This window comes from Diplotaxodon limnothrissa, linkage group LG19, assembly GCF_057381915.1.
Source record: "Diplotaxodon limnothrissa isolate DT_005_m linkage group LG19, D_limnothrissa_male_GT1.1, whole genome shotgun sequence".
NCBI classification, from domain to species: Eukaryota; Metazoa; Chordata; class Actinopteri; order Cichliformes; family Cichlidae; genus Diplotaxodon; species Diplotaxodon limnothrissa.
The window spans coordinates 12,406,607-12,426,825 of NC_140614.1; the positions used below are offsets into that span (position 1 = coordinate 12,406,607).

The 20,219-nt window shown below is 42.8% G+C and overlaps 1 protein-coding gene across 1 annotated transcript; it reads left to right on the forward strand.

The window, feature by feature from the left end:
- The first annotated feature begins 1,078 nt into the window (after positions 1–1,078).
- Positions 1,079–19,879, forward strand: LOC146611844 (CD109 antigen-like). Its single transcript, XM_085343564.1, has 32 exons — positions 1,079–1,158; positions 1,291–1,445; positions 1,530–1,558; positions 1,656–1,889; positions 1,991–2,113; positions 2,203–2,242; positions 3,017–3,098; positions 3,190–3,280; positions 3,394–3,517; positions 3,597–3,706; positions 3,783–3,974; positions 4,216–4,317; positions 4,398–4,460; positions 6,373–6,543; positions 6,637–6,789; positions 7,435–7,501; positions 7,586–7,670; positions 10,981–11,098; positions 11,235–11,348; positions 11,545–11,763; positions 11,892–12,033; positions 12,471–12,647; positions 12,796–12,877; positions 12,980–13,211; positions 13,318–13,489; positions 13,602–13,792; positions 13,948–14,097; positions 14,184–14,249; positions 14,692–14,828; positions 15,286–15,442; positions 15,656–15,758; positions 19,692–19,879. Exons 1-32 carry the CDS (start codon positions 1,079–1,081, stop codon positions 19,877–19,879), a joined length of 4,149 nt encoding a protein of 1,382 aa, XP_085199690.1.
- Positions 19,880–20,219: the final 340 nt, after the last annotated feature.

The window sequence follows — 20,219 nt, forward strand, 5'->3', positions numbered from 1 at the left end:
TTTAACTAGTGTGAAGAATTATACCAAAGAAATAAACAGTTTATTTGGATGAAGTGGCGCCGTGAGTCTTGTTTACTAACCCCACTGTTAGGATTGAAAAGAACAGACACGAAAATCCATTTATGGGCTTTTGGCTCAACATTCTCATCTCTTCTGTTTTGAACTGGGAGGAGCTCATGTTTGAAATTGGCTTAACCTTGGCTTTACTGCCACCTGCTGGTGAATATAAGGTTATGCATGCTTCTGTTTGCCTGCATCATGCTGCTATTCCTCAGTAAAAAAATTTTAATTGCCACTTAGTGGCTACAGCACGGTCAGTGTTGCACCCATCATGTCAACTCATAATCACCGCGATGCTATTTTTACCTCGTTTTCTTTGTCCAACCTGTATTTATGTCTATAAACTTCTAAACAAGCAATTATAAAGACAAAACTCAATGTTTGAAAGCGCCTGAGATCAGCGGAGAGGGAGGGTTTCAGACAACTGTCGGATCAGTCTCATCACTTCCTCCAGAGACGCAACACCCACTGCCAGCCTGTCGTCCTTTGTTGTCACGAGATAATTAAAATGTCAAGCCTGTTTATTACATAGCTGAATTGTGCTAATATGGCTTTGTATTCAATTAGTAGGCCACAGAGTCCTGTAATGTAGCAAAATATTTCCTAAAACAACAGATTTGATTGGTGGTCTCAGTTTTCAAATAATATGGTCGTTTTGTGTCTAATACACATGCAGTTTTCTGTTCCTTGTGACATTTAAGATGATCTCTCCTAGTTATGGATACAATAACACCTCGGTGTGTCTCTCCGGGCTTTGGAAGTGGATTGGAATTGTCTCCACGGACAAATGATGCTGGTCTCTCCCCAGGCAAAGGTGTCGAGTGTGTGCACACCCTCCTGCTATGCTTTGTGTGCTGCGTGTGATATGCTTCCTAATCTTCCTATGCGTGTGAGAGGAGCCCCCTGGGGCCCTGGCAGGAGGACAGGAGGAGGAGCTTGGTCACTCAGGTACAGGTAAAGTGACGCGTTTGCTGTCAGTTTGGGGTCAGAAGCAAACATTCGAAGCGTGACTGTGAACATGAACGCGATCTGGACCCTAGCTGTTTGTTTCAAAGTTGTGAGTTTTGCCGTTTCTGGTCGGACGCAGAATTCATCCAGGTAAGTGGTGGAATTTGGTATGAAGGGAGTCGCATTCGTTTCCTGAACGAGAACGCCTGCATTCGTGAATGAATTGATGGCGCACAACCACCTCCGTTCGTCAGTAACGCACCTTTCTTTCCTCTGTGCCAGTGCTACGTTGTATCTGGTCTCAGGTCCAGAGGTGGTGCACGCTGGCACGCCGACTCCTCTGGCCGTCACCGTGTTCGGAGACTTCCCGGGCACGGTGACAGCTGAATTGGGACGTGGAAGCACCAAAGTATCGCTGACCGAAGACTTCCAAGAAGGTGATGTGCAGTCACAAGCCGATTCAAGCTTGAATTAGTTTCTTTTAACTTTCGGGAGGGTTAAAAGGTCATTCTGTTTTAAAGGTTTGACGAGTGTCCTCACGCTTCCTCCTGTAAGTATAGTTTTTATTTCTTCTCACGGCAGTAGAGGGGGGAAAAAAAGTCTTTCTGACTGGGATCACAGTGTTAACACTTATGTCATCGCTCCAGATTCCTGACTCCTTAACCCAGAATTCCCTCTTAAACCTGACGGTGCGGGGCTACAAAGGAAACACTGTCATTTTCACCAACACCACCACCCTAACCTTCAGTCCCAGGAATGTGTCCACCTTTATCCAAACTGACAGATCCCGCTACCATCCAGGGGACGCAGTCAAAGTCAGAGCCGTGTGTGTTCAGCTGGATAACCATCCATACAAGGACAGAGTGGATCTCTCTGTACGGGTGCGTCTCTATTGTCTGTGTGAAAGAACAAAGCCACAGGAACTCTGTTCTTTTTTCATTGCTCACTGGGACCTTGACTGATATTCCTTTCTTACATGCAGGATCCCAGTGGGAATATCGTTGACAGGTGGGAGTCCACGCCCAATCTGGGAATCGTGTTGCGAGAATTCCCTTTGTCCCAGACGGCTGCTCTTGGACGCTGGGTGATCGCAGCTACTGTGAATGTAGGGTTGTTGTTGTTTTCCCCTCTGCACGCTGTGATGGACTAAGAAGGAATATCTTCTCATCCGAGCTTCCCTCTTCTTACATGCAGGGTGTGGCTGACGAGAAGCAGTTTGTTGTGGAGCTTCATGGTAACGTGCATATCGATTTATTCCAAAATAACGGTGATGGTTTATGTTCGATCGGTCAGTTTGAGGATAGACGGCACTGGTTGACCTGAACAACATCAGTGGTTCAGAGTGAATCATTCTGACAACAGCTGGATGGATTCCTATTACATTTAATGCCTAGGATTTATCCAAATCCTTTTGCGATGCCTTGACTTTCCCTCTAAAACGGGAATGTCAAACTCATTTTGCATTGTGAGCCACAAACAGCCCCTGAAGTGGGTCGGACCAGTGAAACTCCCCTTTCTGTCGGTGTAAAGAAGTTTGACTGCACATTTGATCCCTGAAATATTTTGATATAGGAAAAAAAGACATGCAGTTTCAACTACATGCTGCTGTAGTAAATGAAGGAAATCTGTCAGCCTGATTCTTTGGGCTTAAATTGATTCCCTCTTTCATATTTTCCATCCTGTCGGGTCAACTGTAGTCTTCGACGGGCCGATTCTGGCCCCCAGGCTTTATATTTGACACCCCTGCTGTAGAATCGCCACGTACTTCAGCTCTACATTTTCTAAATGACTTAAAGTCACAGTTCCCAAATGGCAACGTCTGTTCCCTTTGGCGATCTTCCTGTCACGCCACTCGCTGACATTTTTGTTTTGACGGATCTTCTAATCTTCTTGTTGAGTCTCAGGTCAGCTTGTAATTTTCCCAGCGTCCACTTCTGCAGTGCTTTGTTCTTGGTATCGAAACTAGGATTAAACTGAGATCTACCAAAATGACCATCCTGTCTCACAGAGCGCCCACACTTTGACGTTCTGATCAAGACGCCGTCACACATCCTTGCTGGAGATGACGTCTCAGGATCAGTGAGAGCACTGTGAGCTCATCTGGATCATTTCAGCCAATAACATATTTTCATACATATAAGTGAAGCAAGTGAAGCAGCATTAGTGTGTTTTTCCATTTAGGTACCCTGGTGGACGACCCTTAGGTGGAACATTAGTTGTTTCTCTGGAGTCTGCTATGAGCAACACGACCTCTGCTATGCAAACTAAAGAGGTGAAGCTCTCCATGTCCCCTTTTCTTCAGTTTTTCATATCTTTAATCATAAACTGAAACAGCAATAGAAACTATAAGAGACACTATCTGTCATTTTTAACCTTCGCTTTCAGTTCTACGGATCAACACAGTTTTTCTTCAGCAATGATCAACTCCAGGCTCTGCATACTTCATCAGTTAGCAGTGACGGTCGTCCCACTGTGCACGTTACTGTCTCTGTTAACGACAGCACCACAGGTATGACGCATTTTAATAAACCAGCGTTGCTGCAAGTATAACTTTAACTTCACCAAACAACATAATGTTCTTTGTTAAGGGTTTAAAGTGAACAAAACCGTGAAAGTCCACCTGATGCAGAATGTATTCCAGCTCACATTCCACGATTTTCCACCCACGCTAAAGCCGTCGTTACACTTCTCTACAAACGTGAGTTATTATTATTATCATAACTCACATGTCAGAGCCTTTTGGACACAGTATTAGTGCCTCCTCTGTTTCACAGCTCAGGATCTCAAGATACGACAGGAAGCCGCTCAGCTCAGTGGATCTAAAGCACTCTGCTGTGGTTCAAATCAATCAGATAACGTCTGTGAAAAACGCAGAACCCACAGCTCTGATACTTCCTGTGTCTGAGGACGGGGACGTCCGCATCAGGTTTAAATTACAGGCTCAAGTTGTGACGCTCTTTATTCAGGTCAGTAATGTAATTCTCCAACACGCAAAGGTGGACTTGCAGAACAATCACAGTTCTGTACTTTTGTTGCTTGTAAGAGTTTCAGTAGCGTAAAAGATGACATTAAATTTAAGAGAAATGACTGAAATTAAAAACACGACCTCTGATGTGTTATGTTTTCAGAAGAACAAAGAAAGATGGAGAACATCAGTTCATAAGTGCACATTTTCTTTATCTTACTGCTATAAATACTGATTTTTAGGCCAGATTTCAGTCCAGTGAGGAGACTCTGAAGATTTCCAACAACTTCTCCTCTCCGAGCGACTCGTATGTTCAGATCGCCCCCGGCAACACATCTGCACAGGTATTATATACAAAGTTAATATTTTTAATATATCACAGCTGCATGTATCCAAAATTTAACTATATTTATTTAATTTCCAGATTGGCTTGCCTCTGCAGATAAATGTAGAGAGCACCTTTAACCTGACCAAGCTTCACTTTGTGGTATGTTTGGTTAAATACACAGTGTGTGCATTTGATTTTCTGCATCTTTTCTGCATTAAGGACAAAATGCAACATATTGTAAAGTAAAATTAATCTTATGAATTGCAAGAAAATCTTACAGTGGCCAGCACATAAGTGTCTAAGCTTCTAACTGTAAATCATTTCTGTGGCTTTGTTGTGTTACACACAATTACTCATTAATGCAGAGTACTATGTGTGTGTTTAAACACTGTTACCGGAAGTTGTGCACCTGTCCGTGACACTTCTTCAACCCAACAATGATTTAGTAATGTATGTACAGTGGGGCAAAAAAGTATTTAGTCAGCCACCGATTGTGCAAGTTCCCCCACTTAAAATGATGACAGAGGTCAGTAATTTGCACCAGAGGTACACTTCAACTGCGAGAGACAGAATGTGAAAAAAAAATCCATGAATTCACATGGTAGGATTTGTAAAGAATTTATTCGTAAATCAGGGTGGAAAATAAGTATTTGGTCACCTCAAACAAGGAAAATCTCTGGCTCTCACAGACCTGTAACGTCTTCTGTAAGAAACTTTTCTGTCCCCCACTCGTTACCTGTATGAATGGCACCTGTTTGAACTCATCATCTGTATAAAAGACACCTGTCCACAGCCTCAAACAGTCGGACTCCAAACTCCGCCATGGCCAAGACCAAAGAGCTTTCGAAGGACACCAGGAAAAGTATTGTAGACCTGCACCAGACTGGGAAGAGTGAATCTACAATAGGCAAGCAGCTTGGTGTGAAAAAATCAACTGTGGGAGCAATCATCAGAAAATGGAAGACATACAAGACCACTGATAATCTCCCTCGATCTGGGGCTCCACGCAAGATCTCATCCCGTGGGGTCAAAATGATCATGAGAACGGTGAGCAAAGATCCCAGAACCACACGGGGGGACCTGGTGAATGACCTGCAGAGAGCTGGGACCAAAGTAACAAAGGTCACCATCAGTAACACACTACAACGGCAGGGAATCAAATCCCGCAGTGCCAGACGTGTTCCGCTGCTGAAGCCAGTGCATGTCCAGGCCCGTCTGAAGTTTGCCAGAGAGCACATGGATGATACAGCAGAGGATTGGGAGAATGTCATGTGGTCAGATGAAACCAAAGTAGAACTTTTTGGTATAAACTCAACTCGTCGTGTTTGGAGGAAGAAGAATACTGAGTTGCATCCCAAGAACACCATACCTACTGTGAAGCATGGGGGTGGAAACATCATGCTATGGGGCTGTTTTTCTGCCACGGGGACAGGATGACTGATCCGTGTTAAGGACAGAATGAATGGGGCCATGTATCGTGAGATTTTGAGCCAAAACCTCCTTCCATCAGTGAGAACTTTGAAGATGAAACGAGGCTGGGTCTTCCAACATGACAATGATCCAAAACACACCGCCCGGGCAACAAAGGAGTGGCTCCGTAAGAAACATTTGAAAGTCCTGGAGTGGCCTGGCCAGTCTCCAGACCTCAACCCCATAGAAAATCTGTGGCGGGAGTTGAAAGTCCGTGTTGCTCGGCGACAGCCCCAAAACATCACTGCTCTCGAGAAGATCTGCATGGAGGAATGGGCCAAAATACCAGCTACTGTGTGTGCAAACCTGGTAAAGACCTATAGAAAACGTTTGACCTCTGTTATTGCCAACAAAGGTTATGTTACAAAGTATTGAGTTGTATTTTTGTTATTGACCAAATACTTATTTTCCACCCTGATTTACGAATAAATTCTTTACAAATCCTACCATGTGGATTCATGGATTTTTTTTTCACATTCTGTCTCTCACAGTTGAAGTGTACCTCTGGTGCAAATTACTGACCTCTGTCATCATTTTAGGTGGGGGAACTTGCACAATCGGTGGCTGACTAAATACTTTTTTGCCCCACTGTATTTTGTAGGTGAGCTCTAAAGGCCAGGTGGTAGCTGCTGGGACCCAAAACTCCTCGTCCTTCTCTGTGACCCCAGCGCTGTCCTGGGCCCCTGCGGCCTGTGTCACCGTTTACTGCATCCTGTCTGACGGCGAGATCATCAGCGACGCAGCACAAATATCCATCAGTCGAGACAGCTATGTACAGGATCTCGTTTTATTATATTGCTCTAATGAATTCCCAACAGTAATCCTCTTCATCCTGTGCCGTACTCTGTGTGCGTGCTCCCCTCAGGTGTCATTAAAGTGGAGCAGTGAAAGCGCCCAGCCAGGTGAGCAGGTATCGCTGACTGTGACCGGTCTTGAATCCAGGTCTCAGCTGGCAGTCACGGTAATGGGGACACACGATGACGCCCTGCAGCCCGATCTGAACTTTAAAGAGGAAGGGGTATGACCGCAGTAACCATGCTTCCTTCTGTATAAATGCTGATTATGTCTGCAGACAAAAGCTTAAAATTCATCTGTGAAACATGAGCTCCTGCGAACCTTCGTCAGAAAGTCACCTGTTTTAGATACCGCACGATTTCCTTCATATTGTTCTCCCAGTCACCTCAGTCCCCCGGCACACTGTTCCCAGTTAGATACTGCACGGAAATTGAAAAAGTGATCACTAAACCGGCTCGTCCAGATATAACATATCTGTCTGCTTTGTTAGGAGGTGACTCCTGTTTCTAAGAGCTGGTAACCTCAGTGCTCTGGATTCAGGACCTGAGGCTTAAGGATCGCTGCAATAGAGGAAACCAAGTGTCACCTTTTCTCACCTCCAAAGCTCTGACAGTCTGTAGAGAGTGTGTGTGTGAGAGAGAGTGTAGGTGTGAGTGTGTGTGAGAGTGTAGGTGTGAGTGTGTGTGTGTGTGTGGTAGAATAGATAATTTAAAAACTGCGATCGCCTCAGATTCCTATAAAGACGCTTAGACTTTACGTCACACCTGACTTCTAACTCATGTGGTGATCTGACAACAATCCATTTAAAAACTTTCTCGCCCAAACAGATTCACTGTTACCCATTTTTCCTCTTCCTGTCCCACCACAGGACTGTGATCTTCAGATCCTGACCAATACGAAATTATACAGGAAAAACCAGCCTGGACCTAAAAATGGTAAAACGGCTGTTTTTTTTGTAGTTACGATACTGACTTGACTTTGCATCTTCAGTGCTATAAATACAATCTCATGGCTTTCAGAAGGACATGCCCCAGAGGTGCACAAGGACTGGCACCACTGGATGGATGGTGCTGAAGCTTTGCTGTGGTTGAACACTAACGTTAGGTAAGGGCTGAGAGGGGAAGGTGATTCATCTGATCCACTACAGGGAGTGCAGAATTATTAGGCAAATGAGTATTTTGTCCACATCATCCTCTTCATGCATGTTGTCTTACTCCAAGCTGTATAGGCTCGAAAGCCTACTACCAATTAAGCATATTAGGTGATGTGCATCTCTGTAATGAGAAGGGGTGTGGTCTAATGACATCAACACCCTATATCAGGTGAGCATAATTATTAGGCAACGTCCTTTCCTTTGGCAAAATGGGTCAAAAGAAGGACTTGACAGGCTCAGAAAAGTCAAAAATAGTGAGATATCTTGCAGAGGGATGCAGCAGTCTCAAAATTGCAAAGCTTCTGAAGCGTGATCATCGAACAATCAAGCGTTTCATTCAAAATAGTCAACAAGAAGCGTGTGGAAAAACCAAAATAACTGCCCATGAACTGAGAAAAGTCAAGCGTGCAGCTGCCAAGATGCCACTTGCCACCAGTTTGGCCATATTTCAGAGCTGCAACATCACTGGAGTGCCCAAAAGCACAAGGTGTGCAATACTCAGAGACATGGCCAAGGTAAGAAAGGCTGAAAGACGACCACCACTGAACAAGACACACAAGCTGAAACGTCAAGACTGGGCCAAGAAATATCTCAAGACTGATTTTTCTAAGGTTTTAAGGACTGATGAAATGAGAGTGAGTCTTGATGGGCCAGATGGATGGGCCCGTGGCTGGATTGGTAAAGGGCAGAGAGCTCCAGTCCGACTCAGACGCCAGCAAGGTGGAGGTGGAGTACTGGTTTGAGCTGGTATCATCAAAGATGAGCTTGTGGGGCCTTTTCGGGTTGAGGATGGAGTCAAGCTCAACTCCCAGTCCTACTGCCAGTTTCTGGAAGACACCTTCTTCAAGCAGTGGTACAGGAAGAAGTCTGCATCCTTCAAGAAAAACATGATTTTCATGCAGGACAATGCTCCATCACACGCGTCCAAGTACTCCACAGCGTGGCTGGCAAGAAAGGGTATAAAAGAAGAAAAACTAATGACATGGCCTCCTTGTTCACCTGATCTGAACCCCATTGAGAACCTGTGGTCCATCATCAAATGTGAGATTTACAAGGAGGGAAAACAGTACACCTCTCTGAACAGTGTCTGGGAGGCTGTGGTTGCTGCTGCACACAATGTTGATGGTGAACAGATCAAAACACCGACAGAATCCATGGATGGCAGGCTTTTGAGTGTCCTTGCAAAGAAAGGTGGCTATATTGGTCACTGATTTGTTTTTGTTTTGTTTTTGAATGTCAGAAATGTATATTTGTGAACAGAGGTGTGGACTCGAGTCACATGACTTGGACTCGAGTCAGACTCGAGTCATTAATTTTATGACTTTAGACTTGACTTGAAAAAATGTTCTAAGACTTGTGACTTGACTTGGACTTTTACACCAATGACTTGGGACTTGAATTGGACTTGAACCGGTTTACTTGAAAAGACTTGATATTTTACCCCAAATACAAAATTTAACATGCATATTATATAGAGATTGAAAATGTGACGTCATTCACGGGTAGAACCGCAAAGGATTCTGGGAACTCGTGGCAAGCGGTACTAGCGCACGCAGGCTTTCAATTAAAATCAGTTATACAGCGATAAAAAGAAACACAAGAAGCCGTTGTATTATTAACTGCAATAGCCGGTCGCATGACAGCCACGGGAAGCCGACGGGTAAAGAGATCGGTTGTTATCGGATTACCTCGTTGAAGAGAAATTGTTCGAGCCATGTTTCCGAAGTAACAAAGAGGCGACGGGTGGCCTGGATTGCAGCCATTCAAAGGTCAAATATAACGTCCCAGAACCCTCCAGCTCACATGTTAGTCTGCTCCAAGCATTTACACAAAGGTCAGTGTTTTTTAGTAGTTAATACGTCATTTTCATAACATAACTGGTGATATAGGTTACAAGCAAGTCTGGCGCTGAACAGGAATTGTCGCGCTATGCTCCTTTATTTATTGTGCATAAATAGTGAATTGTCCTGACACAATATTGCGTTTCGCCTCTGTTATTATGGTACATTGACAAAAACATATACTTTTATTCACAGGATAAAACAGGTTTTTTGTATCACTAATTGCCCAGTACGATTACAGCATACAGTATTATTGTCACTGCTACATTTCTGTAACGCGTACCAGAAATTATTTCCACTACTAATTAATTACCGTTGAGCTCAAAGGTTATATTAATAAACGGTTAACGAATGTGTATTTATGACGACGATTTGTGAGACTGGTAAACTTATGATACGTACGATGGTCTTTCGTTCTACACGGTGCATTTCAAGGTCCTGCACCCATCCGTCGGTAAACTGTACCTGGGCTTGTTGCAGTGACCTGAAGTTACTAAACTTCATGAGTGTATGCGCTCACTCCAAGAACCGTATGATTATAAATATGCATATAAATATGCTACGATGAGATAGCTGACTTCATCTAACTAGCAAATGTTGTCCAGGCTACGTTGGTGATACAGTTTTTTTAATGTGTATGATATTTTTGTCATGCGATTTTAAAGCCGGTCCTACAACCGCATCCAAGAATGACATGCAGCTTATCTCAGAACTGTCGGTGAAAACTATTCTTGGAGCTAGGTTTAATTGAGCTGCATTTTAAAGAGGTGCAATTTCACAATTTGTGTATATTTTCTAAGTTAACTATTTTGTCATGTGTTGAGAAAAACACAGATTTTAAAATTACATGGTCTAATATTTACATTTAGCATAACTGCAACATTATTTTTTCGTTGTTTTTTTTTTTTAAAGACTCGAAAGGACTTGAAATTCAAAGTTTCAGACTTGTGACTTGACTTGGACTTTTACACCAGTGACTTGAGACTCGACTCTGACTTGCCTGACATTACTTGAGACTTGACTTGAGACTTGAGGATAAAGACTTGAGACTTACTTGAGACTTGCAAAACAATGACTTGGTCCCACCTCTGTTTGTGAATGTGGAGATGTTATACTGGTTTCACTGGTAAAAATAAATAATTGAAATGGGTATATATTTGTTTTTTGTTAAGTTGCCTAATAATTATGCACAGTAATAGTCACCTGCACACACAGATATCCCCCTAAAATAGCTAAAACTAAAAACAAACTAAAAACTACCTCCAAAAACATTCAACTTTGATATTAATGATTTTATTTGGGTTCATTGAGAACATGGTTGTTGTTCAATAATAAAATTATTCCTCAAAAATACAACTTGCCTAATAATTCTGCACTCCCTGTAGTTCACTGAATATTGCTGCTTTTTCCTTTCTCTCAGCAATCGGACTTGGACAAGTGAGAAAATACTCGTGCCAGATGGCATTACTGCTATGGGAGCTTTAGCACTGGTGATGTCGGAGAACCTGGGCTTGGTCTTCACTCCTGTGCTGCAAAAGGTAACAAAACACTCTTCACATTTCTGGTATTCGTGCTTCCTCCTTTTACGAACGAGGAGTTTTACGAACTGAGATGCTGAGGAGTTATCTTCCCCGACCTTCTTAATAACTCTCGCTTATGTTGTTTCATCGACAGCTGACTGTCTCCAAAGATTTTTCCTTGTCTCTGGGCGCCCCATCACTCCTCATCAGAGGAGAGGAGATTGTGTTGGAAGTGAAGATCATCAACCATTTGGAGCAGGAGATGGATGTATGTAGGACGCACTTTGTGGTACATTGTAGCTGAATAAGGCTGAGTTTGGTAAATAATCTGACATCTATTGACAGAGATCCGAGTCTCTCCCTGTTGCATGAATTATTGCTCACTTCCATCATTTCTGGCACGGCATATTTTCCCTGTTTTTAAAGATTGCGCTTTGCTGTCATACGTTTCTCTGCATATGTAGGTCATCGTGCTGCTAGCACAGAGCAAGTCCTTTGAGTTTGTTCTGACGCACCGAAAAGATGCATCTGTTATCAATGCTCAGAAAGTCACCGTGGAGAGTCACGGCTCTGCTTCAGCTCTGTTCCCTGTGAGGCCTTTGGCTCTGGGTGAGGTGGAGATATCTGTGGATGCTGTGTCTGCAGAGGCCTCAGACAGTCTTGTTTGGAGAGTGATGGTGAAGGTATGATAAAGCAGGGAGATGTCTGAGCATAGGACGGTGCCTGCAACACGATGTCGCTACAAGATGTGCTTTTGAACTTATGCGGCACAGTTATTCCTATCATAACACTGAAATGCTTGTTCCTGAAGCCCGAGGGAGTTGAACAGTACTTCTCTCAGACGCTGTTCCTGGAGATGGAACCGGAGAAACGGAACAAATCCACAGCCCTCTCCTTCTCCTTCCCCCCAAATGTGGTGCCCGGCAGTCAGAGGGCCCGTGTGGTACTGGCTGGTAAGTCTGCCGTTTGTCCTCTTACTGTTCGTGCATGCAGTTTGTTTACTTTGAGTCATTTAGGCATGTATCATAGCAGAAAAGCAAGCGTCGGGATTTTCCTCAGCTATAGATTTCAGGTTCAGCTTGTCTTGATAGTCAGCTGCAGGATAAACGTTTCATCTTGCAGAACTGCGGCTTCCTGCTCAGTGAGGCTGTTTTTTTTCCCATCCTTCTGTAACGTGTCATTTAAGCCACTTCCCCGACTTTCAAGGTGCCCATTTAAAAAAAATACTCTTTATATTCCATTCAAAAGTTACCTTATTTGAACACTCGTCTGGTGAAAGAGACACTTTCTGTTCCCATTCCGGTCTCACCTTCCAGCTCAAATTGCTCAAAAACAAACATGTTGTTCATGCGTTAAATCTTTCCATCCTCTGTCCTGCTGCTTCTCGCAGGCGATATCCTGGCTTTGTCCATCAACAACTTGGGTTCACTGGTTCAGCTGCCGCTTGGATGTGGGGAACAGAACATGATCCACTTTGCTCCAAGTGTATATGTTATCCAGTACCTGGACACTTCAAACCAGGATGACCAAGAGCTCAGGAGAAAGGCTCTAGCTTACATGATGGAAGGTTAGATGGACCTCGGTCACTCATAAAGATCACTGACCTGGAGAACTAGTTATCACAATATATAAGAACGTCTTCTGAGTGTTAAATTGAAGGTTCTCTGAGCCCATTAAGGGGTTTGTCACAAGCATTTTTGCTTTTTTGCTGTAAGGTTATCAGAAACAGTTGTCCTACCAGAGAGAAGACGGTTCCTTCAGTGCTTTTGGAAACAGCGACACCTCTGGCAGCACATGGTAAGGTCACCCGTGTGGTCCATTTTCATAAATGTTTTCTCTAAAATCGCAAATTTTCTGATGCTCCTTCTTCTCTCTCCTCTCTTCTTTCTCTGGATCCAGGCTGACGGCCTTTGTGCTGCGCTGCTTCCTCCAGGCTCAGCCCTACGTGAAGATAGACCAGAGCATCCTGGACAGGGCTGTGTCTTGGCTCTTAAAACGCCAGGGCCCCCAAGGAGAGTTCAGTGAGGTGGGCAGACTGATCCACACCGAGATGCAGGGAGGGCTGGATAAGGGCCCGGTGGCGCTGACGGCTTATGTCCTGATTGCACTTATGCAGGATGAAATCTACACAGTGAGTTAGGGCAGAAATCTATTTTTAAGCTTTCTAGAAGCTGATACTTAAATGGACAGGATGTCTGCGAATGCTAATAATACTGTATTGGTTTCTCTGTATGAAGGAGATACACGAAGCCAGTGTGTCTCTGGCCAGAAAGTACCTGGAGGACAAAGTGTCCAGTGAAGTGATTAGTAACTACAGCCTGTGTCTGACGGCTTACGCTTTAGCTTTGGTCAACAGTCCCGTCTCTTTCACCGCACTGACTCAACTCGGCAAGAGAGCGGACTACATCGGTGACTCAGCCTTTTTTTCTATCTGAAGCTTTTATAAAAACAGCAACATCCCATCCTTTACTTACCGACTTATACAGTGGCTGTGTCAGTTAGCCTGTGGTTATTCTCTTAGATGGAGTGATGATGTGGAGTTCGTCTGCAGGCCCGAGGTCACGTAACCAGAAGCTGCCCTCAGCACAGATCGAGATGGCCTCGTATGTGCTGCTAGCTCACATCAACCGTGGCTCACTCTTTGATGGCATTACACAAATGAAGTGGTTAAGCACACAGAGAAACCATCTAGGAGGCTACGGAACAACACAGGTGAGACAAACCTCTTTTCCTCTTACTGATTCTCACCTGTGTACAGATATACAGCATATTTCAGCTCCGCCATGGATTCTCACAAATATTCCCACATTCTGCCCCTAAAGTCGATATTTATCCACGATGGCTGCATCTTCTGTTCCCTTCCTCAGGACACAGTAGTAGCTCTCCAGGCTCTGGCTTCCTACGCAGCGTTCAGCGGTGCCAATGCCATCAACCTCATGGTCAGTGTGTCTTCTCCAGAATCTTCATCACTGTTTCGAATCAACGCCACCAACTATCGAACATATCAAAGTCAAGAGGTGCATCCGTTACCTGGCGTTAGATGGTTGATATGTACAGTAACTGAAATTTATTTAATCTCCAATTTTCATTTCATGTTTCTCAGATTCCTGCTGAAAACAATCTGCATCTAAAAATATCCATGGAAGGCAGAGGCTTTGCCACATTTCAGGTGCAGTTGTACGGCTTCTCTGTTTCTGTGTACCGCTGTGGTTCCATTTCAGGAATTATTTGTAAGGTACAGATTTGATGAGAAACTGGAACTCGCCCTTACACATCAGGAATGTTTCCTCCATCGTGTTGAGCTCGACAGATGGTTTAACCACCAGCGCGCGAGCAGCATAAACTGCAGCAGCAGCTGTGCGCGATAGCTTCTCTTAGCACAACGTTGTGCATCATAAATGAAAATGCTGCATCATAATGGATCCCAAGCAATTAACGTCAGACAGCATCTGTCTGCACTGCAGATAAAATCGCTGAGAGGAGAACTGAGGTGAAAGGTTAATCTCTCCGTTGTGCTGTTAGTTTTTGTATGAGACGTGTGTTTTCTTTTAACTGTATACTTCAGCTTTTAATCGATAATCAAACATTTGTAACTGTTTCCATGACTACAGCTGAACGTCTTTTACCACTTGGAGAGGGAAACTTTTGCAGAGAACCACCAGCAAGCTGCGGACGAAGCTTTCTCATTACGCATCGATGCTGCTGATGGCAGCGACCGCAATCACATGATGTTGTCTGTATGCACAAGGTGAGCGGTTCACACATGGACAGTGCGTTTCTATGTACTGTATTTATTTTTATTTGGTTAACCCAGCCTGAAAGGATGGATTAGAAATGAGTAGATCAGAGGGACAGATCGGATTTTGCTCTTCTGAGTTAAAGTCAGAAAGGCACAGCTGAGATGGTTTGGACACGTGCAGAGGAGGGATGGTGGACGATGGAAGACCTCACAGAATATTCATGAATGTGGTGAAGGAGACCATGCAGAGGGTTAGTGTGACGGGGGAGGATGCTGGGACAGGGGGAGATGGAGGAAGATGATTTATCCAAGGAGCTTGAAAACAAAATCAAGTTTCTTGAAGACGTTTTGAGGTGAAACATCCATTACTATGAGCTGGATGACTGAGAACCTACGCAGACAAAAAGATTTATCATCATTTGGTTACTATGCATGTTAAACACTCTGAAAATTTTGTCCTCTCCAGATTAAAGGACAGTCAGCTGATACCTCACACAGGTATGGTTATATTGGATGTAGGCCTGCTCAGCGGGTTCACACTCTCTCCTGAGGCTGCTGTCCAATCAGCTGTTATCAGGAAGGTGGAGACGGCACCCGAGAAAGTCATCCTGTACCTGGATTCAGTAAGTGTTTGAAGCAGCCTAACGGCAATCAGCGTGAAGCTTTAAAACCCGCTCTATGCGTATTATTTGGGTGTGATATTAACCCCTTTTCATTTGCCCTGCAATGCTTCACCAGCACTGGTTTCCTACATTAAATGAAAATGCATGTTGATAAAATAGCAGGAATCCGATTACATCACGTGCGTAGTGACATTATTCTGGTGTCATTTGCAGCTCAACAAGTCAGAGGTTTGTATCAACCTTCCCCTCGTCAGAAACTACAAAGTGGCCCGCGTGCACGACGCTGTGGCACGCGTTTACGACTACTATGAGCCAAGTGAGTACGACTGTGAATAGCAGAGGTGTGGACTCGAGTCACATGACTTGGACTCGAGTCAGACTCGAGTCATTAATTTTATGACTTTAGACTTGACTTGAAAAAATGTTCTAAGACTTGTGACTTGACTTGGACTTTTACACCAATGACTTGGGACTTGAATTGGACTTGAACCGGTTTACTTGAAAAGACTTGATATTTTACCCCAAATATAAAATTTAACACGCATATTATATAGAGATTGAAAATGTGACGTCATTCACGGGTAGAACCGCAAAGGATTCTGGGAACTCGTGGCAAGCGGTACTAGCGCACGCAGGCTTTCAATTGAAATCAGTTATACAGCGATAAAAAGAAACACAAAAATGTCAAGAAGCTGTTGTATTATTAACTGCAATAGCCGGTCGCATGACAGCCACGGGAAGCCGACGGGTAAAGAGATCGGTTGTTATCGGATTACGTCGTTGAAGAGAAATTGTTCGAGCCATGTTTCCGAAGTAACAAAGAGGCGACGGGTGGCCTGGATTGCAGCCATTCAAAGATCAAATATAACGTCCCAGAACACTCCAGCTCACAGGTTAGTCTGCTCCAAGCATTTACACGAAGGTCAGTGTTTTTTAGTAGTTAATGCGTCATTTTTCTTAACATAACTGGTGATATAGGTTACAAGCAAGTCTGGCACTGAACAGAAATTGTCGCGCTATGCTCCTTTATTTATTGTGCATAAATAGTGAATTGTCCTGACACAATATTGCGTTTCGCTTCTGTTATTATGGTACATTGACAAAAACATATACGTTTATTCACAGGATAAAACAGGTTTTTTTGTATCACTAATTGCCCAGTACGATTACAGCATACAGTATTGTTGTCACTGCTACATTTCTGTGATGGGTACCAGAAATTATTTCCACTACTAATTAATTACCGTTGAGCTCAAAGGTTATATTAATAAACGGTTAAGGAATGTGTATTTATGACGACGATTTGTGAGACTGGTAAACTTATGATACGTACGATGGTCTTTCGTTCTACACGGTGCATTTCAAGGTCCTGCACCCATCCGTCGGTAAACTGTACCTGGACTTGTTGCAGTGACCGGAAGTTACTAAACTTCATGAGTGTATGCACTCACTCCAAGAACCGTATGATTATTAATATGCATATAAATAAAGAAGCTATTTTGTGCAAAGATGTCAACTGTAAGAATGCTGTGCATAAACATTTACTCTGCTCCATGTATGATGATATAGTGACTGCTCTGTATAAAAGTGGCACACTGCTTGATAAACAATATAAGCATAAGAAACCTAACATCAGACCTGGCTGGAAAGAACATGTATCCATGTACCATGATGAAGCTCGCATAGCTTATAAATGTTGGGCCATGGCTGGAAGGCCTAAACAAGGCCCAGAATTTGAACAGAAAAAATGTGCGAATGCCAGATATAAGTACGCTGTTCGCTTTATAACTAAAAATGAGCAAATGCTAAGAGCAGATTCTTTGGCCAGGAAAATGCTGTGTAATAATACGGCAGATTTTTGGAAAGAGGTGAAAGCTCTTAATAACTGTAAACCATCTCTACCATCAACTGTTGAAGGTGTTTCTGGGGCAGATAACATTGCAGCATTATGGAGACAGCATTACAGTGCGTTGTTTAACTGTATAAAAAGTGAACCATATGAGGACAATCTTGACATGAGTAATGACACAATAAGTGTAAGGACACATGAAGTATATGAAGCCATTCATAGGTTGTCTGATAATAAATCCTCTGGTTTGGATCACATCACTGCAGAACATTTAAAACATGCTAGTGTAAGGCTAGCTCCTCTTTTAGCACTCTGTTTCACTGGGTTTATGATTCATGGCATATTACCAGACTCAATGCTGTGTATTTTACTGGTACCAGTTATGAAGGACAAAGCTGCAAAAGTGAGCTGCTTGGATAATTACAGGCCGATTGCACTAGCCAGTATTTTATCTAAGGTGTTAGAAAGAATCTTGTTTGACAGAGTTAGTGTGTTCATCTCTTCTCTGGATAATCAGTTTGGCTTCAAAGCACGGCACTGACATGTGCATATATGCACTCAAGGAAATAGTCAGTTTGTACAGGGCTAAAAATTCATCTGTCCTCATGTCTTTCATTGATGCCTCTAAGGCTTTTGATCGAGTGAACCACAGAAAACTTTTTGATAAAATGAAGAGATGGGGAGTTCCTCAGTACATCGTGAGGATTCTCTCTTACTGGTACGCTCATCAGAACATGAAGGTTAAATGGGGAAGCAGTATTTCTGCCCCCTTTGGTGTCAGCAATGGTGTTAGACGGGGTGGGATTTTGTCTCCAATTTTATTTAATTTGTATGTTGATGATTTGTCCATACAACTGAGAGCCTGTAACACTGGGTGTATATTAGGTAAAGCACTGATAAATCATCTTATGTATGCAGATGACCTGGTTGTTTTTAGTCCAAGCAGTGCTGGGTTACAGGATCTTCTTAATGTCTGTACTGAATATGGTGTGCAATATGACATTGAGTACAATGCTGCTAAAAGTGCTGTTTTGATATGTAGAACCAAGCAGGATAAACAGCTAAATTTCCCTTTGTTTAAACTGGCACAAAAAACTCTTGAAGTTCATAAAAAGGTGAAATACCTCGGTCACTTTATTACTGAGCAAATGAATGATGATGATGACATATACAGACAACGGTGTAAGCTCTATGTGCAGGCAAATACTATTGCACGCAAATTCAGCTTTTGTTCACTTCCAGTTAAAGTGGCTTTGTTTAAAGCGTATTGCACACCGCTATATACTGCCCCCTTGTGGTCATACTACAAACAATGTAGCATGCAGAAGCTGCATGTTGCATATAATGATGCGATGAGAATCCTTTGCAGGATACCTAGAAGTGGTAGTGCCAGCCAGATGTTTGTAGCTGTGGGTGTTTGGACTTTTAAAGCACTTTTAAGGAAGCTAATGTTCAATTTTAGAGAACGACTGGATGGTTCGAGTAACAGTATAATTTTAGCACTCACAGATCCGACAGTGAGTGGTTCCCGTTACTCATCCAGTCTCAGAAAGCACTGGTTAAAGTGTTTGTGTATTTATTGATTTATTTTAAGTAATTGTGTTTTATGTATATTATGGTTTTATATTTTTACAAATGTTTTAGATACTTATTTATATACATATATATATTTAATGGTGTATACCTTGTGTTGGGGGGGGGGAGTGTTGTGTGTGTGTGTGTGTGTGTTTTTTTTTTTTTTGTCTTGTTTTTATGGACATGAAGTCTGCCAATTAAGATTGAATTGAATTGAATTGAATTGAAATAAATATGCTACGATGAGATAGCTGACTTCATCTAACTAGCAAATGTTGTCCAGGCTACGTTGGTGATACAGTTTTTTTTAATGTGTATGATATTTTTGTCATGCGATTTTAAAGCTGGTCCTACAACCGCATCCAAGAATAACATGCAGCGTATCTCAGAACTGTCGGTGAAAATTATTCTTGGAGCTAGGTTTAATTGAGCTGCATTTTAAAGAGGTGCAATTTCACAATTTGTGTATATTTTCTAAGTTCACTATTTTGTATGTGTTGAGAAAAACACAGATTTTAAAATTACATGGTCTAATATTTACATTTAGCATAACTGCAACATTATTTTTTCGTTTTTTTTTTTTAAAGACTCGAAAGGACTTGAAATTCAAAGTTTCAGACTTGTGACTTGACTCGGACTTTTACACCAGTGACTTGAGACTCGACTCTGACTTGCCTGACATTACTTGAGACTTGACTTGAGACTTGAGGATAAAGACTTGAGACTTACTTGAGACTTGCAAGACAATGACTTGGTCCCACCTCTGGTGAATAGTGTCGTTTTTAAAAAAATATATAATGTGAATGATCGTATTTTTAATTTCAGCGAGAAACGCGATGAGCACGTACAATTCGCGAGGTCTGCCCGGCATGGACTCCTGCTTCTTCTGTGGTGCAAACTGTGATCTCTGCAGGCCTGGAATCACCATCACCATGTCCGCTCAGTCGATGGCTGCCTACAGCTTCAGCTGCCTGTTTCTCGGACTCACTGTTTTTCTTGTTTTCGTCGGTTAGATGGACTTGGACTCACACATTCATATGTACTGGATATATATGTGTCTTTTACACAAAACTCATTTTGGCCTCGTTCTATCCAGTGGACTGTTCCTTTGTTTAGTGCTCTCTGCTGTTAACAGTGTCTTCTTTTTTGTAAAGATGTGAATATGAAATGACTGGTAGTGGAAACGTGTTAAATTTCTTTTTATCTAACACATACTATCTAAAACAGATGCATTTCCATTTAAAGCTTCTTTAAAGCTACTATGATTCCATAAGTTGAGAAAAATGAACCATTAAATGAAGGAGCGCTGTAGCCGATAGTAGCAAACAGAAAAATTAAGGTGACGTTTTCCCT

What these genes read in the sequence shown, in the direction of transcription:
- LOC146611844 (XM_085343564.1), top strand. Translation starts at nt 1,079, where the DNA reads ATGAACGCGATCTGGACCCTAGCTGTTTGTTTCAAAGTTGTGAGTTTT. An exon ending in CGGACGCAGAATTCATCCAG is followed by an intron (nt 1,159 to 1,290) that starts GTAAGTGGTGGA and finishes CCTCTGTGCCAG; the next exon opens with TGCTACGTTGTATCTGGTCT. An exon ending in CCATCAGTCGAGACAGCTAT is followed by an intron (nt 6,544 to 6,636) that starts GTACAGGATCTC and finishes TGCTCCCCTCAG; the next exon opens with GTGTCATTAAAGTGGAGCAG.